Source organism: Aspergillus alliaceus (genome assembly GCF_009176365.1).
Source record: "Aspergillus alliaceus strain CBS 536.65 unplaced genomic scaffold BDW43scaffold_3, whole genome shotgun sequence".
In the NCBI taxonomy this organism is placed as follows: Eukaryota; Fungi; Ascomycota; class Eurotiomycetes; order Eurotiales; family Aspergillaceae; genus Aspergillus; species Aspergillus alliaceus.
In genome coordinates this window covers 910,338-935,945 of record NW_022474686.1, presented here as the reverse complement: position 1 = coordinate 935,945, position 25,608 = coordinate 910,338, and the positions used below count along the sequence as shown (strand labels likewise).

The window sequence follows — 25,608 nt, the reverse complement described above, 5'->3', positions numbered from 1 at the left end:
ATATCCCATGACATGTCGGGTGATCGCGTTACGGTCGAGAGCAGGCCCGAGAAATATGGATGCCCTGGATTTATGATTATGATTATGTACACCAATGTTTCTATTTTCGACCACCGGCTTAACCATCTATTCCGTTCGCCTAAGGTTCACGCTCGACTCCTGAATCTTCAAGCCAAACGTATATGCAAGTAGCGAATCCATAAGCATACAATGCATCGACCACGCCGTGTGACAAGACGAAAAGCAAAGAAATGCACACATGTCCGGACCCCCGAAGCCAACCAATATTCAGATAAAACATGACGCAAACAATGTGATATGAGACGAACCAAAACACCGGGTAATGCAAGACGAACGCCATTGATAATCGACAGCGCAAAAACAAGACTAAGAGATGACCGTGGTATCGTGTTTCTCAGAGACAAACATGTGAAGAGAGGCCGAGATGTGAGCCTGTATCTTCCCGACCGATTTACTTCGACATGGAGGGCTTTTCGGTCACCGCAACCGCAACCGCAACCGCGGCACCCAGAATCGCACTCTCAGGGGCGGGATCGAGGCGGACGGAAGGGCTTGTAGCGCCATCCAAACTGCCTTTGGAAGCATTGGTCTCCTCCAGAAGCTGGTTGATGTAGCCCTGGCAGCGATCTTTGAAGCCGGGATACTTGTTAATGACGCTACCATCGCATGCAATGGTCAGACTCTGAGGGTGTTCGCTCTCGACCACAGTTACCTCTTGCGTCTCCTTGATCGATGTCGCTGAGGCAGTAACCACGGAGAACTCGGCTTCGTTACGCAAACACCACATGCTATGGATAGCCGTTGCCAGGTAACCTGCGGCCCGGTTTGAAACGGTCTCACAGACGCGACGTAAGAACTTGAGATCGCTCACGGACGGGGCACGGAGGAATGTATGCTCCTTTTGAAGTAGGGCCGCAGAGGACGAAAACGACGCGGATGTATCTGCCTCGATGGCAGCGACAATGCTCGTATCGAACGAATAGGCATCGCGCATCGAATGAGGGAGTTCGCCTCCAAACAACTGTGCGGCGTTCACGGCGTCGACGATGATCAATCGGATAATTTCGCCCAGATAGCGCCCTGTGATCATGTATTCCAGTGGCTGGTAGTCCGGCCGAAGATGCGTACTGTTGATCACCTTGTCCCATGGGGTCATCGGCAAGACTTGGCCACCAAACATGCTCAGCTCGCTATTGATGATGACGTGCTTGGCGTAGTCAAACCAGCCTGCGGGTCTGGTGCCGAACTTGGTTAATCCGATCGCATGCACGGGGAAATGGATTGCCATATTCGTTCCAGTTCCCAGGATCAGGGACATGCGAGTCTTCGGGTCTACGTAGGCCCGGGAAAGAAGAGTGGCAGAACTGTCGTTCACAATGGCACCCATTTGGAGGTTGAGATTACGTTTACGGCATGACTGGACAATTAACTCTCCCAGCTCCTGTCCCTCCGTACCATCCGAACACAGGAAGCCTTTGCCCATTTGAATAACCAAGCCACTGTTGATGGACGTCTGTTCCACCGGGAATGACCATGATAAGCCCATAGACAAGGGAGCAGACTCTCGACCGTAACGTGCATCGACTTCGGACAGCACCAAGTCGATCTTTTCCGCCATCCAGTCAAAGAAGCGGGTTCCCTCCAGTAGTTTTACTTCGTTGTCGATGGGGGACGAGTTCACCCGGAGAATTTCCACATCGCCTTTTCCACGTAGTTCGATCAAAGCCACACGAAACGTGGAGCCCCCCACGTCTAGGGCAAGGAAGGTTCCTTTCTCCGTTCCCGTCGGCAACGCATGGTGGTAGGACGGCAACATGCTTACTGGGCTAGACTGAAGGCGGATTCGCAGTTGCTCCCGGATCTTTTCCGACATCATGGCCATGTTCTGCAGCGACAAAGGTGCCATGAATGAGTGCTCGACCTCGTTGGCAAGCTCATCAAGAGTACAACGGCGCCATGATGCCCGGTGAAATGGTCTTCGCTTGCGAGAGGGATCACGAAAGAGTGAAGGAAACAATAGCATTGCCTCTAGCGCGGCGACAATGTTTGAGAAGAGTTCTTGCATCCGATGCAGAACTTTACCCAGGGAAGCCGGCATGGTAAGGGAAAGTAGATCGTCAAGTGTCTACTTTATCCCAGTCACAAAGGCTGGTGACGATAGTTCAATTCAGATACAATAGAAAGGGTTGAGTGGGCCTTGAAGGTCAGACTGAAGACCAGGTTGATGTGTACTGACAACTGTATGCATCTGCAGAAGGAAGGATGCAGTGGGTGAGGATGCGGGTAATTATAGAGGGAGTTGTGAAGGAGGAGAGATCCAGGGGTGTCGCGATTCGCTGGTGATATTCACTGAGAATGGTGAATGAGAGACTCAAGAGACTCTATCCCACGATGGAGTCGAGTTGCATGTATGAGACGTGAGGTAACACCGGCGAGAAAATAAAATAAAATAAAAATAATAAAAAGAAATAAAAAACAAAAAAAAAAAAAAAAGGATAGAAAAAAAGTATTCCGTACTACAGCTGGAGTGGAGACAGTTGTGAGAACGAGACCCAGTGAGGGGCTAAATAAATAGAGAAAAAAAAAAATAATGAGAGTGAAAATAAAATAGAATAAAATAAAAGGCACAGATTGAGAGAAGTGTTTAGGTTTTGGGGGGGGAAGGAGGATAATAGAAAGAGGGTTAGGAAACAAGTGGTGCCAGAGAGACGAAATTCATCCACCGTGCTAGGCAATGAATGGGGCAAAAGTAAGACACTTCTGCCGTAGTTGCACGAAGGGTCAGGGTGGTGGTGGTGGTGGTGGTGGTTGTTGTTGTTTTTGTTTCCTCTCCCGTTGTAGTAGTATCGCCAGTAGTCAGGAAGTAGTATTAGTAGCAGTAGTAGCACTTGGAGTGGTAATGGGCGGCGGAGGGTGACGGGACCATAGGCACTCGAAGCATGGATCAACGCGTGTCCATTCCAACTGAATGAATGGGTTACCGCAAAGGAATGATAAATGGATGGAGAAAAGGTTTTAGAATTGCAGACACAGTGAAGGACAAAACAACGGAGAATAAAGAGGATCAAAAGAACTACCAAAAGAGGGGCGATTGATTGATGCAGAAAGAAGAGAAAGATTGAGTCGGAGAGAGTGCGTGACTCCGTACTGACGAGGAGGTAACGTATGTGTATGGGGATGGATGTAAACTAGTTTACCTTATCCTATCCTCCAAAGGGGGTATATCTTCCCGTCCGGTATCGTCATAACACCGGTTGATTACACCACAGTTAATGGAGGATCCAGTTTCAGCACTACTACCCTGAAAGATCTCTGCGCATAATTCATACTAGATCGAATAGGATTACCTTCTCTACTTAGGTAGAGACGGGAAACAAAGGGCAAACCCAATACCATGGCTCCGCAGAAAGTTGCAGGTTGTTCACTACGCTAGAATTGAATCATGACATCAATCAACACGCAATCCTAGCAGAATCTACAGAGTCATGAATCCTATCAGTCACACAGCATGGGAACGAAAGAAAGGACTGTGATCTACATCGTTTCAAATCATCCATATGCAAGATGACCATCTGCGGGGAATAATTCCTGCTCTCTTATCATTTAACCGCCTGGTCATGATTCGAAAATATACTTAAGCATAAAAATGGATGTCAACAACTGCTGCTTCCTATCCAGCGCGGGTTAAATAAAAAAAAAAAAAAAAAAAAAAAAAAAAAAAAAAAAAAAAAAAAAAAAAAAAAAAAAAAAAAAAAAAAAAAAAAAAAAAAAGAGAAAAAAAAAAAAAAAAAAAAAAAAAAAAAAAAAAAAGAGTGAACAATAGAATGAATTTTGGCGAATGAAGATCTTGGAAGGCTCAGCCCGCATGGACCACGTTGTGCCCGCGACCAGAGAGTTACATTCAGAGCATTTCATCCCTCTGGTTTTGTTACCGGTAAATTACTATACCGGTTTCGGCTTTACCGCCTTACCGGCTGGACCCTAATGTGCAATCCATAACCATACAGCTTGCTTGCATTGAATAGTCTGCTAGTTTAATTCGTGTAACTGTACTATATTTATCGGGTGACGAATTGGGATGGATATCTGTCACGCACCCTCATTCCGTAGCAATCAAATGAATTCTGCGGGGTGGCTTGTCCAGGCATTAAGCCTTTAACAATGTTGACAAGGAAATTGACTGAACAAAAAGGGGTAAGACTGAAGGAAAAGAAAATTCCGAAGTTGCCAGAGAGAGAGAAGTGTGTGTGGTATGTGACATCTATGGGTGCAACGGTGGTACCCGGTCTAATGAGAGTGGCCGAGACTGTTACACTGAGCTGGAACCCACACCAACCACTACCACACATCTTCAGCCATTGCATCAAGTACTAGTTTGGATCGAGAGACGACTAACTATCTCTGATCAATATTAGATCAATCGATCACCTCATCTGAACGGTTATCGATGACCTCTCATTTCGCTCAACTAACCCGATTCGATATATAAGGTGAGACCTAACGTTAAGTAATGGATGGATTGGTACCAAGTGTGGTGAGATACATGCCGTAGTATACATACACATATACATGTACAAACATACCTCCACTTTCCCCCATTCGAGGCATATTTATTGTCTGCATTCCAGAAGCCCTGCCAAGGAAATGGAGGCTGCAACACGCGTACTCCTCCTGATCTTCCTAGTCCCGATCCCGTTAGTCCGCATGAGACTCTTACCATTTGAGGGTCTCAAATGCTACGGTCAGTTCGGTAGTAGTCCGTCGCCTAGTATGGGTACCTTAGTAGTAGTCGCTCGCTGCCCTATCCTTGAAGCTATATCTGGAGAACATTATATCTAGTTGGGCGTTATTAAACCCCAACGGTCGGAAAGCAAGGGGGCTAAATGCGTGTATTAGATAATTGAGCTGTTTTAAAAGGAACTGCCCAGTTAACTTCCTTTTCCGGTCCTATGGATGTGAAATATCAAAATCCAGTCAAGGGGAAACTTCGGTTGAATGCGGCCAAAAAAAAAAAAAAAAAAACAAACAACAAACAAATAATGAATGTTTAGTTTCAACTAACAATGATCATTGTCCAGATTCCAAGCTCGCATACCACCCAGCCATTGGATATTGTCTGGTAAGTGGGTAGCTGTCACAGTTCAACAACATACCCATTTTTCCATTTTCTCAACTTTCCTCTCATTATTGCAGCGGTTGGCATGACGTGTTTCAAGAGACTCCCCATGTCTCACCTTTCCTTTGTTACCCCCTCCTCCCCAGAAATAATGTCTCGCAAATTGTAGACCAACCAATGCTTGTTATGAACACCCAAGAAAACGGGGCTGAGCATGTCACACACGACCCGATGCATGATGCCTAGCCTTCAATCATGGTAACTCCATCGGAGAATTTAAACTAACTCTATGCATTCTCCAGGCCAATCGCATCAGCTAGCCGTAGATGAGAATTGTGCTTCAGACTAAGCTACCTGACCAACGAGTCATTGCTGAGTGGGGATAGGCAGTCTCGGCTGGTGCCACTCTTCCCCCCAGTGCAACCACACCTCCGTGCCTGAAGAACGATCCATTCGGTGAGGTTGCAACCTTGTAAGACGCGACAGTATATCTATCATCCAGAACTGCCTGGTTCATCATCCACGCCCCGACCATCACGAAGATCATTGACCGAAGGTCGCCATTCTTGCGAGAGATCTATTGACACGTCTCGCTTACTTCCCCAGGGCATGGAATGATGTCAATGCATCTGGTCGGACATGGGATCCGGATGGTCGTCGCGCAGGGGGTGCAATGGCTCAATGATACCATCTGAGATGGTGGTATCGCTCTGGGCGACTTGGGATGTTCTTTCAGCCAACTGGGCGGCTTTTCCCGTCGACCCAGTCCATCGTTCATTCTCTATTATTGATGGACTTTTATATTCCTCGGTCGATGGAGATGATGCTTTGCGTGACTGTCTGTTTCACTGCGACATCACCACATGGATCTACCTCAGAAGTCCCTCATTCGAAATGTAACTTGTCACTGAAGTCGCAAGATTAGACCACAAAAATCATGTCCGTCCAAGGAGAGTCTGTGATAGAAGACGCGGCCTCATCAACGAAGGAATATCGTGGCATATCTCCCCATTGAGAAATTTCCTCATTCTTCTCACCTCTTCTGATACTCTATTCGATGCAAGAGCTCATCACTTACGTAACACCCAAGTCCCAAAATCGTAACAGAGGAGACCCGACCTCATGACGAGGCGGTTGCAAATCTTGTCCAAGCGAGTACATACACCCGGCTTTGGCTTCGCAGATCATCTTCAACGACTGACACGGGCCCCGGGGAAGTCTTAACCCGAGCACATTGGAGATGATAGGAGAACGCGAGACCGAATCAACATGAACCGACGCTAAAAATAATTTTAATATAAAGATGCGTTCCGTCATACTCATGGCTGTGCTCTGGCCATCTGAGTTCAACGCCAGGAGCGTGCTTCACAGAAGGGCCCGACGGCACTGGGCTGACTCGGCTGTTTACTACGAGTAGATGATAGATTATTATCCTGCTGAGATAGTGACATCGGGGTTACATGAAACACGGGACATTCGAGTGCTCGAGCCTACTGCTACCTGAAAACCTTCATGCATTTCCTCTGTCAGCATACTAGATACGAATGTGGGATTGGTGGGTTGAATACTCTCAAATGTCGGTGAAAGGAGACCGTGGATTATAGCATGAGTGACGCATTAAGCCACCAATTAAGTCTCGGCGATATCTTGGGAAGAATTGCCTAGGTTCAGATCTGTGATGGCTTGCTTGCACGGCGCGAATTCTAGCCCTTGTATTGTTTACCTCCACCATGTTCTAGTTAACTGATTTGTATCGTCTGGCATGGTTCTAGGCCTATATTTGTGACGCATGATGTGATATAGTAGGTGTTCTGTGGTAGATTTAAATGACTACGCTGGGTTTAATAGCCAAAGATCGGGCCCTTTCTTTTATGCCTAACAGAAACACTTGACTCGTAGTTTTCCAATCCAAGAAAGGAGGGAAAAGTGACGATGATTATGAACAACGGAGTAGGAGTTTTATTCAGTGCCTACTTCCTTGCGAATAGCTTCGCATCTCCTTGGTTCTGTTGGCCCGAATATCCTGCGTTTGCTTCCCTGGGAAAGGCGTGGAATTTGGCTCTCCTTGCTATAATGAGGGAGAACTCCATAATTCGAAAGAACAATTTCGAAAAGAAGCTTGATGTGAAATATCGGAGAAGCTTTTAATTGTCTAGACAGGTAGTTTTGGATTTGAAAATGGATCGGTTAGTGTAGAGAAAATTATATAAAATTATAAATTTACTATCTCTTGTCTTTCCCTCAAGTTATTCTAGGGTTTCTTCATAATACGTTTCTAGACCTTTCTTTCTATTTTGTTCTGTTGAATCTCTTTATTCGTTCGAAGTCATCTTGTATTATATACCTTTTTACTTCTTTATCACCACTGTCTTGATCGCGATTTCTAAGTCCTCTGGGATCTCATTGACCATCGCTAATGGGAATATATTATTCCCCCTCTCAACGCGATTGACTTATGATTATGCTTATACCTCCTATATTCACTGTAATTGTGTCTATTTATGAGGCATAAGCCTTTGAATATTAGAAAGCTGTGTAGAATGGGTCAAGTATCCAATTTGACGGATAATATATAAATTGACGCTCACCCCCGACGCCTGGCACACTTTGAAAGCAGCCCCCTTCTTAGAACTCAACAAGGAATTCGTCGATGTTCGAACCCAATGAACAATAACTAGGACGAAAGTGTTCCAAGCCCCTCTTTGTATTTTCAATCTTTTTTTGAAGCTAGGAGCCCTCCGCATGAATCTCTGAAGGGTTTATCATGGCAATACCGAATTTTCCGCGCAAGAGTGCAGTAACCACTAATGTATGAAATATGACACCCCAACCAAACCCTAGAATAAGACATCCCTCTTTTCCCGACATGAAACACTCCCTAGTGCTCTTCTCATTGCTTTCACAATCCAAACTAGAAAGAATAAGAGCCCAAGAACCATAAACACGACGACCTGGTTAACAATCATTCTACTCATCCAGGGACATCCAACCCACCGTCCAGATTCCCTACCTTGCAAGTAACATAGAGAACAAGCTGTGAGTCTGTAACATGTTTCAAGGAGACAAAAATCTCCTCTGGTATGGTGAAGGCTTGAGGGAGAGCCTGGGCCGTTCCGAGGCTTGTTGGAAAGTTTGAAGTCAGGTTTGCCATCGTGCATCCAGCGCTCGTAGTCGCTTTCAAGTCTTGCCTGTTTTGACGTTTCCAGCGGTGCAGGCATTGCGTATGAGTGAGTCTAGGGTAATTGTTATGGGCTAGTATGGCGTGTTATGTTGTGGATGGTGATGGTGGTTGTGAGTGAGGTAGTATATGCGTATGGCCATCGCTATCGGTGTAGGTTGCGTCAATACTGGGACGAGTTGGGTTTGGGTGCGATTTGAGTGTTCTTCATATGACATTAGTCTTGGTCGATGTATACATTGTAGATGTACTACTGGGTTGGGGAACCTTATATATTGACTTATCCAGAAGACTGAAGGTTTAGTACTACAGTAATATAGGATATATGAATCTCTTCTGCGTAATCTACAAATCTAGTATATAAAATATTGGTTATGATATCTTGGCTGGTGGAATAAAAAAAGCACCAATCATGCCGCAGTTTCCCCCTGCTAACGACAATTACTGTTGAATGATTGGTCGTGGTAGAAGTACTAACAACCAAATAAGGCATAGCCGATTGCTGACCACTTTTAAGAAGTAGGTACCCTGACAACTTTATGATATTTTGGGCTTACGAGAACTTGTCGCATGAGTAACAGGCAACAAGATTTCCCCGGATTTATAATATCCGCACTTCTCAACTACTTACTTTCCGATTTCAAGATCTCTGTATAACCGTACATAAGCCACAGATCGCCATTACTATAAGCTCATTGCATAGTAAAATGGCCAAGCAAGGCGCCATCACCAACAGCAACCTCCCAAACTCTTCTGGTCCCTCTATTACCCGCTCCACCGCCAACCACTGCAGCTTCAATGATCTGACTGCCGCTGACACCATCCGTCGAAGTGTACTCGACTCAGTCAATGTGTTTCGCAAGACTCTCCCCGAAGGCAGTAGGATAACCCCGACATCACCGGCCAACACTACCATACAGCGCAGTAAGATTAGTCATAGCATCATCGCAAACTCATACATCAGACGCTGCAATATCACCAACTGTGAACTTGTCGATGTGACATCTGCTAAAACCACGGATGCCAATGACTCCAAATTCGAAAACGTGCGCTCAGTGCGCCGTAGTTCGGTGCGGAACAGCACCGTCACTGGCCAGAGTACGCTCAACAAGAGCAAAGTCAGTGGGTCATCTGTCACAGAGGAGAGTTTCCTGCGGCGAAGTCAGCTTGAGGATATCCAAGTCGCTAGAAGCCGGGTGAAGAAGTCGACTCTACGGAAGTGTGATGTCAGTAACTGTGTGATTATCAAGACGGATTTCACGGGCATGGTGCTGCGGCATGGGGTCTGGAAGAAAGGGAGGTTAGTTGGAAGAGTGGGGAATAACGAGGTCGTAGCGACGACTCAGGATGGGACGGTGAGTTGTTTTATCTATCAGCCTCTCGTTACTTTTCTGGAAGTGTGTATTGACAGAGTCAGAACATGGCCGATGTCCCTTCGGAGAAGCTTGTCACACAAGACGCCGAGGTATGGGCGGATAATGACCCCGACTCGGATAGCTCGGACAAGGAGAGCGTGGATTCGGAGGACCTTCCGCCTCCTTATAGACCTTGATTGTGCTCAAGGCCTTTTATCAGGGTTCAGGTCAAATGAATTGAATTCTGCTGTATTTGGCGTTCTGATACCCTCGTTACATGTAGTGGGTATCCATTTTGCTGGTATGCTCCTCGACGATATGCTATGGCCAACTTATGTTAGGTTCATGATACCAGGCTCGTAATAAGGTGAGACTGTTGATTGGCTTTTAATATAATAGGATATTTGAAACATCAGTCATGTGAAGCAACTAAAAAGCTGCCACCGTTCACAGTATTCCTCTAGGGAGGGTCGAGGACCAAAGCCTCACCGAAGAGCCCTAGAGCCCAGTGTTCATGATCTGAGACTTGACAAATACTTCCAAGGCTTGAAAAAAACACTAAAGAAACTTACGGCAAGGAGGTATGTTAAATCCTTCGATGAGGCCCGCGCACGGCGATTCTTGGGGAGACTAACGAACTGTTTTTCTGCGGAAGCCTTGAGACTTCCCTAGGACTAGATCATGCCCGCTTTTCACTCAGTGATTTATCCCAGAGTGTAAAACAAGACAGAAATATGTGTCACGCGGTTGAGGCCTGTCTGCGCGGCCGTAAAAGGACATAGTATTCCCGACAAGGTTGTCAGAAACAGCGTAGTTATTACGCGAGCTTTCCCACCTATAGCCTCACATTAGGTGCTTCACGGCTCAGTAATATTTCACACCGTGCATACACCATTGGAGTCCTCCCTCTTTACCTAGAAAGAAGACAACAATAGTATTCATGGTTATATGCTATTATGCAAATGTATCTTGCTAAGACCCGGAAAATTGTATGTTTAGTGTAATGTATTGGACGATTTATTACCACCCTGATTGCCAATGAGCTGCGAGATGCCAACTATGAAGTGATTGGCAAGTAGGATTACGGATAGTCTTTTCGACACGGGCTGCCCACACTGAGATGATGGGGGATTAAGATCCCATCACCAATATGAATATGAGTGGCCCCAATCCGACACAGCAAATGATATTATATCGCTGGGACCCACACCATGAGACAACCCCAAGGCATACAGAGCATCCGTCTCGATTCACTCAATCCGCATATTGAATACACCTGTGCACAGATTCAAAGACTCTTGAACTTTACTCTCTTTTCCACAGCAGCAAAGTAGCCTCCGGCGGCACAGAAGTCGTGTTTATCGTATCGGTTACTCGGAAGCTGCCTTCTTTAACCTTAACGTCAAACTTAGAGAAAAACACGTAGAGCAGGATTTTGATCTCGTGTATCGCCAGTTGACGGCCCGGACACGCCCATCTTCCTAGCCCGAACGTTAAGAAATCCGCACTGCCCTGCACGGCCGGCCGTCCCTTCTTTTCCCACTGGAAGCCGTCAAAGACGGTTCCTACTGATCCGTAGTTGTCTGGGTGTTGGTGTGCTCGCGAGATGAGCACAATGCACATAGCATCCTTGGGAAGTACATAGGGCCCGATACGTACAGGTCCCGTCGTCTGACGAACAGGACCCCAACAATCACCCTTCGTCCGGAGGACTTCGCGAATAAATGAATCCAGCATTGTGAGCTAGCCCAGCCGTTTCACATTCAGTGGTCCATTCGCAGGGGCTATGGTATTTCATTGATCGCGGATGGCCGGCAAATACTCATCCTTTTTCTGGGAGTTTGATCATGATCCAGAAGCCGGCAACGACAGTGATGAATGGAGGCGAAGATCATGCCCAAGCAGAGAATGACACACCATGCGAACCCGCCTAGCGCATGGAAGCCGGTTTTCATGTGGTAGTGTTTTACTAACAGAATGTCGAATAATGGGATATATTCTTCATGGTGCGCGGCAAGGCCGTTCGCCAGGCGCTGACGCCGGGTTTTCCAGAGCGTGGGAACGATGCTGAAGAAGAAACGGGGAATGATAGTGAAGAAGACGGCCCAGAGTCCGTTAAGGAACACCCATAACGAGGGGAACCATACCCACTCATGCGTGTTCTCGTGCATGCCGGTCATGTTTGCCATCGCGACTACCACGGCAGCGAAGTGGCCTGCTGCTTCTGGGGAAGAGTGTGCGGGCCCAAGAATCATGACTACCATAGCTTGAGCGATGGCTTGCTGAAGGCGGGAGAAGATATTGGGAAACTCGGTTGGTGTCTTGTCGTTGGCTGAGTTCGGTAACACGAAGGGTCATCTGGTCGAAATGCGGCTGGAAGGCAGAGAAGATTCGGTCTATAATGGCGTTCATACGTGGCTGTACATTGTTCTCACCTAGGCTGTCAACATCATGGACGAAGTGGCCGTTATCAAAGAGCGCTATAAAACCCAAGTGAAGCAATTCGAAGGCAGCTTTCTCGAAGGTGAAATTTTTAGTGTCTATGTGAACCTCATGGGCGTATCGGTGGTCGATAACCTATTCGTTACGGCCGCGTCGAGGGACGACAATGACAGGGCCATGCTGCTCGTCCAATGCCTGGCTGTAGGCATCCTTGACCTTGTCAGATAGTCGTACTTCATGGGAAATATGGGTTACCGGAGGCGGAGGACCCTCGATAGAAGGGTGGGAACCCAATCGCGCCTTCTGTGGAGCCATGATTAGGGACAAAAAAAGTAGCGGCAAAGACAACTAAGGTTTGACGTATGAGTGTCACTATCCGGTGAAAGAATGAGTTGACTGAATCGCCAGCCCCCCTGCTGACCACGTTACATTTTAGCTCCCTGGCCGCCTGTCCCAAAATTAAATTTATCAAATCATGTCCTTGTTGATCCTGTCTGTTAGATTTTAGCTTCCTATTTCCTAGCTTGCCAATGATTTCAGATTTTAGCCTTTCTTCTGGCAGCTGAATAGTACATCGATTGAATGGTATCCTAACTAACTCTATCTGACTTCAACCTTCTAGCTATTACTTAGAAAATGGAGCCGCTACCTTGTAATAGTTGGTTATATCAAGTTTTAGTTTGCTAGGGAATAGTTGGTCGCAATTAATAGCCTTCTGGCTAGCTTTAGATCTTTTGAAAGAATCCGAGATACATTGGGAATCATCCCCCGCAGATGTGAAAGGTAGGCCTGGGATGAAGGGTCAGGAGTGGAACGTAACTGACTCTCCACACACAGCACTGTCAGAGAAAGTACGGTATGTCAGTCTCAGCGAAGCTCGATGTGGTTCACTCTGTAGGCTCGCTGAACTTATTGCCTATGCTTTGGAAGGTTCAGGAAAGTATCAAGAGGAGAGAAACAAGACTGGGTTGGCCTCCCCTGCCCTGACGGGTTTCGTGCCTACAAATCTAGCGAAAGACAATGCGTACCCTTTACTCCCTATTGGCGCTATGAGGTATGCTGTATTTTGTATGCCCTTGGTATAGAAACCCTCTGGATTTTCTCTACAGTAGAATACATCACAACGGGAATACGTTTAGATACTTATCTGTCTACCAAGTTCAGCAAGACTCTTACGGCAAGTTGCAGACAAGCCTCAGGCCCCACATCGCCTGCACCACACGGGCTGATCGAACGCGATGGTTACGCTAATAGAATTTAGTGCCAGGGAATTGGCAGCACAAGTGCCCAGGTGAGCTTACAGCTCAGCAGTCGTAGAGGTCTAGTGCGCGGTGATCGAGACAGTTTTGGGTAGATTTTAAACAACTCTATTCTTTACACCCCACCCAACTTATATAATAAATGGAAATAAGTGATCCTAGCATAGCCAAATATACCCCAAAGGAGCATAATTTTGGAATTGAATGATTGTTTAGAATCTACTTAACATAGAGCTAAGAGATGTCTGTCACTGTTGTGCTAATCTCAAGTACTACTGGCTCTAACCCAACGGGAACAATGCCACAGAAGCTGGTGAAACTGACTCCGATGCAGCCGCTAGGCACACACTAATTAGTTTATAGGGACTCTGCCTTGTCATGAACGTGGGACTATTGGTGGCTGTCAGTCAGTTCAGGGCATGCGTCACGAGTTAGTGAAGTTGGGATTATTTATTTGCTGGAGATTGTCCGATTGGAAACGATAATCATGTTGTCGTTAGTTTTACTCTATCTATTCTCCTTCTCCTCAGTCAATTGCAACCGCGATTCACGAGCAATTTTTAAGATGAAGAATTTTTTTAGTGGGCTGACATTCAGCCTTGCTATCTTCCAGACCCTCGTGGCCGGTTCTTCCATTCCTAGCTCTTTACGGTCAGCTCCTATCACGTCTCGCTATCTGAGTAGTGAGAAGGTGCAACATGACCTTGTTAGTTCGCCTCTCTAATACAACTACCATCATTGGGCCCAGTGATGGAAAGGTAGGTGATCCCCTTTTCCTTGCATTTTAGCCGTACAATGACAGGCATCCCTAGCTACAGACCATAAGGAACTCCCTCTGACGGATAGTTGGTACCCAGTGTGGCTTCTGGGTTGTGAAGCAAGCACAGGGGGAGCCGAAATCTGGTTAAATAAGTGGGAGCGAAAACGCTCAGGGTGGCTATTTCGAATACAAGGATGTTCTCTTACCGGAAATACGAAGTGAACCAGGGATGGGGAGTAGATCAGTACGACCCTGGCCTTCGGTGTGCCGATATAGAGTATGTTCTTTGTTTCTGGAAAGTGCTTGGGAAACTGACCGAGAACAGTGGTGATAGCTGTGCAGACCATTTCTGCATCCAGTAAGCGCTTCTTTGTTCTCGAAAACTCATCTGTAAAGCCGATGTGTTAATTAAGTCGTCCCTAGTATGGATGGCTGTACAGATGGCTGGTTGAGCAAAGGGGAGGAGAATTTCAATTTTATCGGGCCAGTCAAGCGAAGCGAGAATTATGATCGTGCAAGTGAGTCTTCGGCATATATACCATGATCCACATAGTTTTAACCTCCATCTTCGGGCGGACGTTAATGGTAAGTGCTCTCCAGATCCCAGGGACAGAATAACGCTCATTCTCGCCAGGTAATTGGATGGCTGGTCTCATCTGGGTAGACAAGTTCAATGGTAATACCAAGTTTGCTCAATGTCTAGCTAGCTGAACACTATGACTATAGCTGATAGCGTCTAGGTTTGGATCAATCAAGGCGCTGTTCTTACATTAGACTCCCAATGGAGGTGTGATCCGCAGGCCGGTTCACTGTGCATGGGAGCTGACTGAGGAGTAAGTGTCTTCTTAATTGACAATGCGAGAAATAATCGAGCGCGGACCTTTGAAGGCTAACATGCTTTCCCCCGATCTGGGTGGACTGCAGTGAGCTGATTTCCACCAAGTTATTCCCGTACAAATTTTGTATGTCTTAACTTTTTCATGGAGGAAGATGTATATGCTGACAACTGTAGGCTTGTTCATGGTTCAACGAATGCTCCGACGACAGATTGGATGACGATGGTAGCACAGAAGATCTACACTTGCCTTTGTACATGGCACCACCGCAGCCCACTTCATAACCATTCTCAGGGCCGATACGGCTTAGTCCTAGTGCGTGGAACATATGGCTGAGAGGTAATTGCAACAAGTTTAGTTGTTATCAGTTACGAGTCGTTAATCTTGCTTCAAGACCTGCTCTTGTCGATGTGAAGAGGATGATGTTCACACTGCCAAGATAGTTCTCTGCTAGGAATATATGGTTGCTTGAGTCTCTTAACAGTATGACAGGCCATCTGGGGCATGGAAATCTTAAGTAGGACTACTACCTATGCTATTATCTATAGCAGTAACCAATCCATTGTCCAATCCGAAGGATATGATCTAGGGTAAATTCTGCTGCCTGAGGCACTATAGATCCCCACATTTAGATCTTCATCCTCCCTCCGATCCCCGCATTTTGTTTAGACCCAAATGATACTGCTTCAACTACATTATTTGTTCTGGTCGGCTTACATCCCAACATGTTTGCATGTGAGCGTTGCTATTCTCGCAAGACGAAATGTGACCGTCGTCTGCCCCAGTGCAGCTCATGTACAAAAAGCCGATCGCTCTGCCAGTACTCAAACAAGCGCAGAGACCGACACTTTCAACGAGGATATCTAACATCAATTGAGACGCGGCTCCATGAGCTAGCGCGTGACAATGAACAGCTCAGGGAGCATCTATCTATCCGACAAGACTGTGGAGATTCTAGGCCGGTTCATCAACCTGCCAACCGACACAGTTTGCCTGGGTCTCGTCCGGTTGGCGCTTTACATTACCTAACACAGCCTATTGATCCCTTGTCACGGACTCCGGGAGAGGAACTGTCCTACTTGGGATCAAGTAATGGCGTAGATTTCGTCGACGTTGTTGGACGAGTTGTCGATGCAACCCATACTGGTGGCCTGTTCGGGCGAATGAGCGCTAGCCGAGGTATACCCAGGCGAGTAGCTCTCCCACCTATACCTCAATCTGTAGTGCTGGTGGATGAGGCATTGGCAATGCCCTTGATCAAGGCTTACTTCAGCCATTGGCACCTCACCTTTCCGTTACTTCACCCAGTCGCATTTATGCAAATGGTGCAGCGAATGTATTCCGATCCCAGTATCTATCAGCGGAATGCCGCAAATGCTTTCGTCTTTGACATGGTTCTGGCCCTCGGCTCGGTAGCGTCAAAGACAGTCGAGTGGTCTTTTGTGCATACGGAATCCCATTTTACTCGCGCATTGACTCATCTAGGTTCCTTGTCGCATCTGCGAGATATCCGATTGCTGCAGGCATTATTACTATATTGCAAGTATGGGATCCATGCGAGCCTGCGCGATACCTCTAGCGACGTGTGGGAAGTTCTGGGTAGAGCCACTCAATTGTGCGTTGAACTTGGCCTGCACAAATATAGCCTGTCCATTTTACCAAAGTGTGAAACGCATCTCACTGGGTCCATACCAGCCTCAATGCAGGTAGAACTCCAGCGAAGGTGCTTCTGGTGTTATTATAACCTGGAAAGGTGAGCTAATTGTTGGTCTTAACGACCGCAGTTGCTGATGAGAAAAGGATCGTGAGCATTTCCCTCGGACGACCACTGGCTCTCCACGACGACGACATCCATGTACCGTTGCCCTCTGCGATAGATGATGATTCGCTCGACCGAGCCCTCATGGAAACGCGCCCTCCCTGTCGAACAGTGTCTCCCTTTCTGCATCATGTTCGATTGCGTAAAATCCAAGCCAAAATCCATCGATCTATGTATACCAGTCGTTTCACTCAAGCCCTACCTTTGCGAGAAAAGCAAGCTGTTCGAAGGGAGATCTTCAGTGAGCTTCAAGCTTGGAGACACGATGTTGCCCTTCTTCAACTGCCATCAATAGATCAGTCATCCGTAATCACATCAGTCTTTCTTCATCCAAACTGGTACCAAGCTCTATACTACAGCGGGTGTCTACTACTATTCCGACCTTCTGCAACGTTTCCTGCCACGGAAGGGCACGAATCTGACGAAGACATCAATGATGTTTTACAAACGATTTGGAGCTCATCTCGTCATGTATTAGCTAGCTATTTGGACTTGCTACGTTCTCGCCATTTAAACTACTCTTGGGTATGTTTATATACGATATTCATGGCCGGGCTTGCAAATGTGCATAGTGTTGGTTGTTGCGCACAAAGGCGAAGCCGGGGGATTCAAGCCTTCCTTCCATCATACCTTGATGTTGTCTTAGATGTCCGTGACTGCTCAAGTATTTTGACGGCTATATGCGAGAGATGGGATGATGCGCGGGTGTCATGCGATATTTTTAACCAACTGAGCATGAGTGCTTTAAAAGAGCTTGCCGCTGTAAGCTTTCAGCAGAAACATGAAGCAACCGAAGTTCCAGAGGCGAAATTGGGAAGCAATAATACGATAGGACAACAGACATCAGCGACTGCTGCGCACCAGCAAAAGGGGTCTGCGCGCGATAATTTCTCCATGCTGTCATATGAATCATCTCTACCGGGTTGTACAGACCCAGCTACTACACTAGATGGTTTCCTTGACGGCCAGTTGCCTAACTTGAGCCCTGTTGTTGAGTTTCAGCAATTGTTTCAAGATCTGCAAAGTTCCATCCATACGACCGACTGGGTGCAGGCCAACGAAGTCACGTTAGGATTCTCGCAGGAGTGGTTTGAAAGATAGCCTCTTGCGGTCTGCGACACATCGAAAGGGAAAGACGAACAGCGGATAGAATTTTCTGCGTTGGGCTAATGGAAACACTTAGACCAAAGGCTTTCAGATACTACGGGGCTGATATTAAATCACGCCACTCTTTCTTAGCTCCGCAATTCTGGTAGAAGGTAATCCCAGTTCTTGCAGCACGTCGTCAGTGTGCTCCCCTAAGGCCGGTGGGCCCGCTCTGATAGACAGCTTCGACTCACTAAACTTGACTGGCATGCCTGTGTTATGTACAATATTAATGCAATGGCTCATGAGCACATAATGACCACAGCGCTCACCAAGGACCTTCAGTGTACCCGAGACGGCTGCGTTTGTGTCGATTGTTTCAATCATGTTTCTCGCCAAAACTTGGGGATGCGAAAACACATCCTCCAATTTGTTGATTGGGCCGTAAGGCATGCCGCTTCCCTCAAATACCGTCTCCCATTCCCCCGTGGTCTTGTCTGCAAATATTTTTTCCAGTACACACTTCAGTGCCTTTCGATTCCTCAGCCTCAGAGTATTGTCAACAAACCGCGGATCATTCGCCAGGTTCTCTACACCTAAACGTTTGCATAAGTTCTTAAATTGTCGGTTATTAACCGCCCCAGCGACCAGATAAGAATCCTTCGTCTTGAACGCCTCGTAAGGTACGATTGTGGGATGCGCGGTACCCCATCGGCGCGCCTCTTTGGAGAGATTCAACCACGAAGTACCCACGTTTGCCAGGATCGAGATAGTGGTTTCGAACAAGGACGTATCGATTTTCTGCCCATGGCCGGCCTTTTCACGTGTGAGCAATGCAGAAACAATCGCGCCATGAAGATATAGCCCTGTACACATGTCCATCAGACCAACTCCAGGTTTGGTTGGAGGGCCGTCCGCTTCACCGGTAATGTGAAGCAAACCACCCTCGGCCGCGCCGATAACATCGTATCCAGCGCGTTGAGCATATGGACCGTCAGCTCCGTAGCCTCAGAATCAGTTAGCCACTATGGCTCCAAACAATGTTGGGAGTTGTTAACGGACCGGAAACACTTGCGAGAATGACGGACGGGTTTACGCGTTTTAAAGCGTCATATCCAAGGCCTAGCGTGTCCAGTTTTCCGGGAATGAAGTTTTCTACCCTATTGAAACTCGTGGCCATGTCAACAGCGGCAACGCGCGTTCGTACAGAAGCTGTTATTGTTACTTACACCACATCCGCTTTCTGTGCTAACTGGAGTATAATCTCCTTCCCTTTGTCGTGCTTCAGGTTAACGGAGATGGAGCGTTTGTTTCGATTAATTGTGTTAAAATATAGAGATGTATTGCCTGCTTCTGGCTTCCAAATCCTCTCCTCTCCTGATTCACGCCATAGACGAGTGTCGTCCTATGAAGTCTCAGCATGCATGGTAAGATAAACCGTTTGAGATACTAGGAATTAAGCCGAAAGAAGAGGGATGGCCATACTCCGCCCTGTGGATGCTCGACTTTGATCACGTCCGCGCCGTAGTCTGCAAGGATCTGAGTGCAGAATGGACCCTAGTAGTTTCAGTACACAAAATTACCAACCGGGACTATCAGGACTCGTACAGCGAGGACCCGGGTCAGATCTAGGATTTTGACTCCAGCGAGTGGTCCGGCCATGGTGTGTGCAGGAGCCTGTCCATGCGCTTTGCGTGTGATCAGAAGTATATGAAATGGGTACGTAAAAGGTATTGCCGTGCGCATCGGCCTCCTCAGGGTTGTTTGAATAAAAGACTGCATGGTGGATATGACTTGGAAATGAGACGGTTGAGGGCCCCAAGGAAGCAAGAATGGGGTTCTTTATTTGTTGCATTGTATACTCTCCCGCACAACCTCGGTTCCAGGCCTCATTTTTACAAGATCTTCGGCTGGGGATCAACCCCATGATTATACATGACGACACTTTCTTTTCCATTACTACTGTACGGCATCTTACGCCGTTGCGGGGAGCCAAGACGGTCTTTCGGACTAGGGCGCCGAACATGCATCGCCGATCATGGATGGATATGGAATATCTCCTCTTGTGATAGGAGAACGAATGGATATTGTCGGACTAGCGCCCTTCGCATTCCTCCAGTGATTGTCATATCCTCTTAAAAGCTTGTATATATAGAGGTAATGAATAAAAGCGGTGGTGTAGACCAGGTTAGTAGTTGTCGGATTGATTCAACAAAGGGCATTCTACAAGATGGCATCACGAGCACGCCGTTCCATTGTACGTTGCCATGTTCATTATATGTAAAAATCGGATATTAACAATAGAGCAGCTTAAAACACCAAGTCTACGACCAAAGCCATACTGCCATACAAGTCGGTTCACTACTCCAGAGAGAGTACGACACATCCACGCCCGCGCAACCGAGTATGCCCCAAACCACGACGCAGACCTAACGGACTCCCAACGAGCCGTCCGTGCGTCCATCGCAAAGCTCTGCGCCGCATATCCAGAAGAATACTGGCAAAAGCAAGACGAGATGAAAACATTTCCCGCTGATTTCCACACAACCCTCGCCAAGAATGGCTGGCTAGGCATCTGTATGCCACAAGAATATGGCGGCTCAGAGCTCGGCATCGCCGAAGCAGCCGTCATGATGCAGACAATATCCGAGTCCGGAGGCGGGATGACCGCAGCTTCATCCGTCCACATGAACATCTTCGGTCTGGAGCCGGTCGTCAAGTTCGGCACCGACGAGCAGAAGAAGCGCTGGCTTGAACCCTTAATCGCGGGCCGAGAGAGGGCGTGCTTCGCCGTCACAGAACCAAACACGGGACTCGATACATTGAAGCTACAATCCCAAGCTCGCAAAGATGGAGATCACTATGTTTTATCAGGGCAGAAGATATGGATCTCGACGGCGCAGAACGCGCACAAGATTCTCATCCTTGTTCGGACTACCCCTCTCGATCAGGTGCTGAAGCCATCGCAAGGTCTCTCCCTCTTCTATACCGATCTCGATCGATCCGTGGTGGAGATCACGGAGATCCCAAAAATGGGTCGGGCGGCCGTTGACACCAACACGCTGTTCTTTGACAACTGGCACGTACCAGCTAGCGATCGGATCGGAGAGGAGAATGAGGGGTTCAGGATGATCCTACACGGTATGAACGCGGAGCGCATCTTGATCGGCGCAGAGGCACTCGGACTTGGATATGCGGCGCTGCGGAGAGCGGCTATCTACGCGCGGGGAAGAAAGGTCTTTGGACGCGCTATCGGTCAGAATCAAGCTATTCAACACCCGCTTGCGGATAGCTGGATGAAGCTGGAAGCTGCTCGGTTAATGATTCTCAATGCTGCCCGCATGTACGATGGCGGCTATGCTGGAGGTGAGTATGCAAATGCTGCCAAATACCTCGCGGCAGAAGCTGCGTTCCGGGCTTGTGAGAGGGCGGTCATGGTGCATGGGGGAATGGGCTATGCGAAGGAGTATCATGTCGAGAGGTACTTGCGGGAGGTGTTTATTCCTCGGATTGCGCCGGTCAGTCGGGAGATGATCTGCAACCATATTGCAGAGAGGGTATTAGGGTTGCCGAGGTCTTATTAATTGCCATTATAGAATAAGTTAACTAGATGTATCCAGACTATTTTGGATAATAAGAGTATATTCTCGGGGGTAAGTTGCGCTGCTTCCTGTTGCTCAACACGCAGAATTAAATACGCCTACAAGCAGGGTATAGATGCCCAGTAGATGGAGTTTGCAAGGAGGATATTAATAGAGCGTGGGACCTCCTCCCTAGACGATGTTTGTTATCCCATACCTTACCTTGTGATATATTTAGCAATCTTGCCGACAAGGGGATTATTTTCGGACGCTTATATCGTATCGCAGGCCACGAGCAAATCACATTCTCGGCCCCCGAATGCCAATAGATGAGATCAGACAGAGTCCCACTAAATCTAGCATTGCATAAGAATAAAATGACTCGGACACATAATTCGACGGATACAGCAAGAATGCCGGTCCGAGATACCCGTCCTTCATTGACTCGATCGCTCGTGAACCGGAGTGGTCGGGAACTGGAATGCTTTTGTGGCCACACCGGCTGCCCAGGGCTTCCATATACTGACTTCAGTCCACAAACTAGTCCCAAGGCTCGTTTTCACCTACTACGAGTAAGAAAGGGATACCCAGAACAGGCGGTCAGGGAGTTATCTTCGGCGATGAACTCTCAGTTCCGTGAGAACGAAGTATATATGAGCCACTTCGTTTTCGAACGGACGCGCAACAACGGCATTGCGTTGCCGTTCTCTGTCGAGTCGACCACTCTCACTTTCAATATTCCTAGGCCAATCACTCCTAGTATTCCACAAGTCCAGATTTCAGGCTAACCGATCTCTTGGTCGGCCTTAGGGGCTCGGTTATAAGCAAGGTCCTCAATTATTAGTCTTAGTATGCATTAACTTGGAACAGATTTGGAGGTTGCGCTCTAATTTTAGGGCTTGTCACATGGGGCCCCCCGGGTATAACGGAAGTGATCAATCGATAAATCGATAGAGGCCAGTGCTCCCTCCCTACTCGGAGATAATATGATAGGAATTAAAAGCCACATACCTCACACCCCGAAGAATCGAGGCACAAGGCAGCAGTGCCAACCAGTGGCAAATCATGAAACTTGATTCCTTGCCTCAAGTGGATCTTCCCCGACCGCAAGATTGTTGAAGATAAGCCATGAGTGCGGAGAAGACATTAGTAGCCCTGCGATTTGTAATAAGGTACGACAGTAGCAATCAGAGAGATCCCAGTTTGAAACACATTGGCCTCGTGACGTGGCAGCGCAGGTTGTATTCGGGACTGAACTTCACCTTCTGTTGGCCGGATGGCCACATACCCGAGTTGTTAAGAAGTCCCAAGGGTGTGCAAGCGAAAAGAGCACTAATGCAAGAGGGAGCATTGCGCCCCAATGCATTGCAACCAGGCAAACGGTTCGAGTGGGGTTCCCTAATTAACATCAAGCTCTGTTATACAGCCCTACAAAAGTCTTGTCTAAAACCTTAGCCAAAAGCTTGGTTTCGGAGTTGCCTCCACGCTGATTGGCATCTGTGTTTACTTACTATGCGGTTTTGTCTTTGGGAACGATCTCCTTTCTTGCGCGGTGTTTTTGTGGGAAGGAGAATAATGCCTCAGTATGCCATCATGCAGAACTAAATTTGGTTCTGGACCGGAAGTCGCAAAACATAATAGCCTCATTGGACGCCCTACAGGCTGGCCTCCTGCGAAGGCAATTTTAAATCCCGCTCAATTAGTAGATTACTCCCCTCATGGAGTAGCCTTCCTTAACCCCATTTAGGGAATTTATATCAGACGCATGCAGAGGGCCCCGTCCGGCCTTACCGTCTGACACTTCGACCGGGACAAGGAGTGTCCGGCTCGAGCAATGGCCCATAATCCGATAGATCCTCTCCTCATAGCCCCTCATGAGGGGTCACGTTTAATCTCTCATTATATTTCTATTATCTCGGGTTGAGGGGGTCCCCATTTCACACCATGCAAGTCCTGGTGTTATAAACCCGCCATAACCTCCCGGGCTGCTCCCTCCGCTAACCATCCCCTCTCAGCCCCTAATCGACACTCCATCCTCACTCTTCAACATGAAATCCGTCATCTACTATGCCTGTGGCATACTTTCGCTTCTTGGGGCCATTTATGGTGCCCCCGCCGGAAACGTGATCCGAGGCTCTGGGAACCCTCCGTTGAGAGGCTCGGAGAATCTCCTGGGCTACTCGCCAGACAACAAGTTGACGGAGCATTCCACGGAAGAGATCAAGTATACACTGCTTCCCGCACAGAAAGAAGACCCGAAGATAGGATCATATCTGGACTTTGAGAAGGTCGACAACCCCCAGCCCATCCGCGGTGATCTGGGAGCAAGCGACCCTGGCCCTCGTGAGTCCTGGTCTTCTATCAATCAGTGTCGTTTACACTGACTGGCTAGGCAATTACTACTATGATAGAATCAACAGCGATAAGCTAGCACCTCCTGGTACTGATAAAGGACAGACAATCAATGCTCAATGGCCCATGGGTAAGTCGAGAGCCTATCTCATTCCTTTCCAATTTCTAACAAGTGGTAGGCCTCAGTCACAACAGGTATCCTCAAGAGCTTACTGTGCCACACCACATCATGAAACTTACTCGGGAGTAGATACGGCAAGGAAAACTCGGGATGGGCGCGTCAAGAAAACACCGTCGTCATGCCCGCCGCGACCAAGATGGCTGGTGTCGATATGCGCTTAGAAGCAGGAGCGTATCGCGAACTGCATTGGCATGTCGCAGGCGAGTGGTCTCTAGTGCTTAACGGATCGTGTCGTATCCAGGTATTTCATCTTTGTCTACCCTTTCTTCTCCTATAATCATCTACTAACCGTCTCAGGCTGTTAACGAGAACGGCCAAACCTTCGTCGACGATGTAACCGAAGGCGATGTGTGGTTCTTCCCTCCGTAAGTCCCTTCTGTCATCCAAACTCCGGTCAATTCCTCACATTCTAACCATGACAGTGGTGTCCCCCATTCCATCCAAGCCCTAGACGTAGGAGTCGAGTTCCTCCTCGTCTTCGACGACGGCTCATTCTCCGAAGACAACACCTTCCTCGCCTCTGAGGTCTTCATGCATAACCCTGTTCGTCCACTCCCCTAGATCCTCATCCCATATCGAAAACCCTCATCCCACTAACAAGAAGAACCCCAAGAGATCCGTTCTCTCCAAGAACTTCGGCCTCCCCCTATCCTCCTTCAACGACATTCCCGAAAGCGAACTCTACATCTTCCCCGGCACGCCCGCCCCCAAAGACATCTCCGAGCAAAATGTCACCACAGCAGCCGGCATCGTCCCCCTAAACAAATCCTACTCTTACCATTTCTCTGAACAACCAGCCCACGAAGTGGCTGGCGGTTCCGTGAAAATAGTCGACCCCGTCACCTTCCCGATCGCCGACAACTTCGCCGCCGCCGTCGTGACGGTGAAGCCCGGCGGCATGCGAGAAATCCACTGGCATCCGACGAGCGATGAGTGGACGTTCTTCATCAAGGGGAAGGCCCGCGCGACATTGTTCACCGCGCCCTCGACGGCGACCACATTCGATTATCGGGCCGGGGATGTGGGGTATTTCCCGCAGTCGAATAGTCATTATATTGAGAATACAGGGGATGAGGATTTGATGTTTTTGGAGGTTTTGCAGACAGATAAGTTTACTGGTTTGTCCTTTCCCCCCCCCTCCTCCCTCCCTCTCTCTCTTCTTTACCTGTCCTAGAATGGTGGAAAGATGGGTACTGATTGGGTATGGTTAGATGTTTCGCTTGGCCAGTGGATAGGGTCGACTCCAAAGCAGATCGTTTCTGATACGCTGAGCCTGCCTGAGAGTGCTCTGAGTAAGTTGAAGACGGAGAAGCAGTACGTGGTGGCTGGGTCGAATGAGACAGCTGTTGCGCAGAGATAATATTCTCCCGCGGCCATGGTCACAGTCCTACCTTGGAAGTAGTACATACCCTTGAGTTATATTGTCAAGGAAGTAAAGTCCATGGCTAATGGGACTCCATTATCAGCGAGACGGCAAGGTACTCTTACCCAGAAGCTCATGTAAATAGCTATCAAAGTATCTACCGTGAACAAGGTTTAGAGTTATAGCAATCAATTAATGGGGCGATCCAAAATAAAAAAAAAGAGGAAAAAAAGGAAACCCACTAGCTCGTCATATTGTG

The 25,608-nt window shown here is 47.8% G+C and overlaps 10 protein-coding genes across 10 annotated transcripts; 7 read left to right on the top strand and 3 right to left on the bottom strand.

Annotated features, from left to right (window-relative positions):
* Nucleotides 1-10: 10 nt before the first annotated feature.
* BDW43DRAFT_262181 (putative hexokinase) lies at nucleotides 11-2,514 on the bottom strand. The gene has a single exon (XM_032040392.1). It carries the CDS (start codon nucleotides 2,117-2,119, stop codon nucleotides 473-475), a length of 1,647 nt encoding a protein of 548 aa, XP_031905448.1. The 5' UTR covers nucleotides 2,120-2,514; the 3' UTR covers nucleotides 11-472.
* Nucleotides 2,492-3,290, top strand: BDW43DRAFT_262179 (uncharacterized protein). Its single transcript, XM_032040391.1, has one exon. It carries the CDS (start codon nucleotides 2,756-2,758, stop codon nucleotides 2,936-2,938), a length of 183 nt encoding a protein of 60 aa, XP_031905447.1. The 5' UTR covers nucleotides 2,492-2,755; the 3' UTR covers nucleotides 2,939-3,290.
* Nucleotides 3,291-4,614: 1,324 nt separating this feature from the next.
* Nucleotides 4,615-5,058, top strand: BDW43DRAFT_262178 (uncharacterized protein). The gene has a single exon (XM_032040390.1). It carries the CDS (start codon nucleotides 4,666-4,668, stop codon nucleotides 4,858-4,860), a length of 195 nt encoding a protein of 64 aa, XP_031905446.1. The 5' UTR covers nucleotides 4,615-4,665; the 3' UTR covers nucleotides 4,861-5,058.
* A 1,911-nt stretch (nucleotides 5,059-6,969) lies between these two features.
* Nucleotides 6,970-7,328, top strand: BDW43DRAFT_120208 (uncharacterized protein). The gene has a single exon (XM_032038060.1). The coding sequence runs from the start codon at nucleotides 7,070-7,072 to the stop codon at nucleotides 7,283-7,285; it is 216 nt and encodes a 71-aa protein (XP_031905445.1). The 5' UTR covers nucleotides 6,970-7,069; the 3' UTR covers nucleotides 7,286-7,328.
* Nucleotides 7,329-8,916: 1,588 nt separating this feature from the next.
* Nucleotides 8,917-10,652, top strand: BDW43DRAFT_262174 (uncharacterized protein). Its single transcript, XM_032040389.1, has 2 exons — nucleotides 8,917-10,251; nucleotides 10,326-10,652. The coding sequence occupies exon 1, from the start codon at nucleotides 9,023-9,025 to the stop codon at nucleotides 10,031-10,033; it is 1,011 nt and encodes a 336-aa protein (XP_031905444.1). The 5' UTR covers nucleotides 8,917-9,022; the 3' UTR covers nucleotides 10,034-10,251; nucleotides 10,326-10,652.
* Nucleotides 10,653-10,973: 321 nt separating this feature from the next.
* Nucleotides 10,974-12,427, bottom strand: BDW43DRAFT_320391 (cytochrome P450; the record flags this gene model as incomplete). The annotated part of the gene is made up of 4 exons (XM_032049072.1): nucleotides 10,974-11,382; nucleotides 11,541-11,979; nucleotides 12,017-12,210; nucleotides 12,259-12,427. The coding sequence occupies 4 exons, from the start codon at nucleotides 12,425-12,427 to the stop codon at nucleotides 10,976-10,978; spliced, it is 1,209 nt and encodes a 402-aa protein (XP_031905443.1).
* Nucleotides 12,428-15,692: 3,265 nt separating this feature from the next.
* Nucleotides 15,693-17,887, top strand: BDW43DRAFT_306458 (Zn(II)2Cys6 transcription factor; the record flags this gene model as incomplete). Its single annotated transcript, XM_032046034.1, has 2 exons — nucleotides 15,693-16,720; nucleotides 16,768-17,887. 2 exons carry the CDS (start codon nucleotides 15,693-15,695, stop codon nucleotides 17,885-17,887), a joined length of 2,148 nt encoding a protein of 715 aa, XP_031905442.1.
* Nucleotides 17,888-18,001: 114 nt separating this feature from the next.
* BDW43DRAFT_296799 (CaiB/BaiF CoA transferase family protein) lies at nucleotides 18,002-19,534 on the bottom strand (the record flags this gene model as incomplete). Its single annotated transcript, XM_032044268.1, has 6 exons — nucleotides 18,002-18,144; nucleotides 18,205-18,879; nucleotides 18,935-19,032; nucleotides 19,102-19,277; nucleotides 19,358-19,429; nucleotides 19,481-19,534. The coding sequence occupies 6 exons, from the start codon at nucleotides 19,532-19,534 to the stop codon at nucleotides 18,002-18,004; spliced, it is 1,218 nt and encodes a 405-aa protein (XP_031905441.1).
* A 568-nt stretch (nucleotides 19,535-20,102) lies between these two features.
* Nucleotides 20,103-21,456, top strand: BDW43DRAFT_306456 (acyl-CoA dehydrogenase family protein; the record flags this gene model as incomplete). Its single annotated transcript, XM_032046033.1, has 2 exons — nucleotides 20,103-20,129; nucleotides 20,182-21,456. The coding sequence occupies 2 exons, from the start codon at nucleotides 20,103-20,105 to the stop codon at nucleotides 21,454-21,456; spliced, it is 1,302 nt and encodes a 433-aa protein (XP_031905440.1).
* Nucleotides 21,457-23,501: 2,045 nt separating this feature from the next.
* On the top strand, nucleotides 23,502-25,346 carry BDW43DRAFT_306455 (putative oxalate decarboxylase; the record flags this gene model as incomplete). The annotated part of the gene is made up of 8 exons (XM_032046032.1): nucleotides 23,502-23,796; nucleotides 23,846-23,935; nucleotides 23,985-24,000; nucleotides 24,056-24,227; nucleotides 24,284-24,351; nucleotides 24,409-24,529; nucleotides 24,600-25,104; nucleotides 25,198-25,346. 8 exons carry the CDS (start codon nucleotides 23,502-23,504, stop codon nucleotides 25,344-25,346), a joined length of 1,416 nt encoding a protein of 471 aa, XP_031905439.1.
* Between the last annotated feature and the right edge of the window lie 262 nt (nucleotides 25,347-25,608).

Bases quoted from the DNA above. Each gene is read 5' to 3' on its own strand.
- BDW43DRAFT_262181 (XM_032040392.1), bottom strand. From the start codon at position 2,119: ATGCCGGCTTCCCTGGGTAAAGTTCTGCATCGGATGCAAGAACTCTTC.
- BDW43DRAFT_262179 (XM_032040391.1), top strand. From the start codon at position 2,756: ATGAATGGGGCAAAAGTAAGACACTTCTGCCGTAGTTGCACGAAGGGT.
- BDW43DRAFT_262178 (XM_032040390.1), top strand. From the start codon at position 4,666: ATGGAGGCTGCAACACGCGTACTCCTCCTGATCTTCCTAGTCCCGATC.
- BDW43DRAFT_120208 (XM_032038060.1), top strand. From the start codon at position 7,070: ATGATTATGAACAACGGAGTAGGAGTTTTATTCAGTGCCTACTTCCTT.
- BDW43DRAFT_262174 (XM_032040389.1), top strand. From the start codon at position 9,023: ATGGCCAAGCAAGGCGCCATCACCAACAGCAACCTCCCAAACTCTTCT.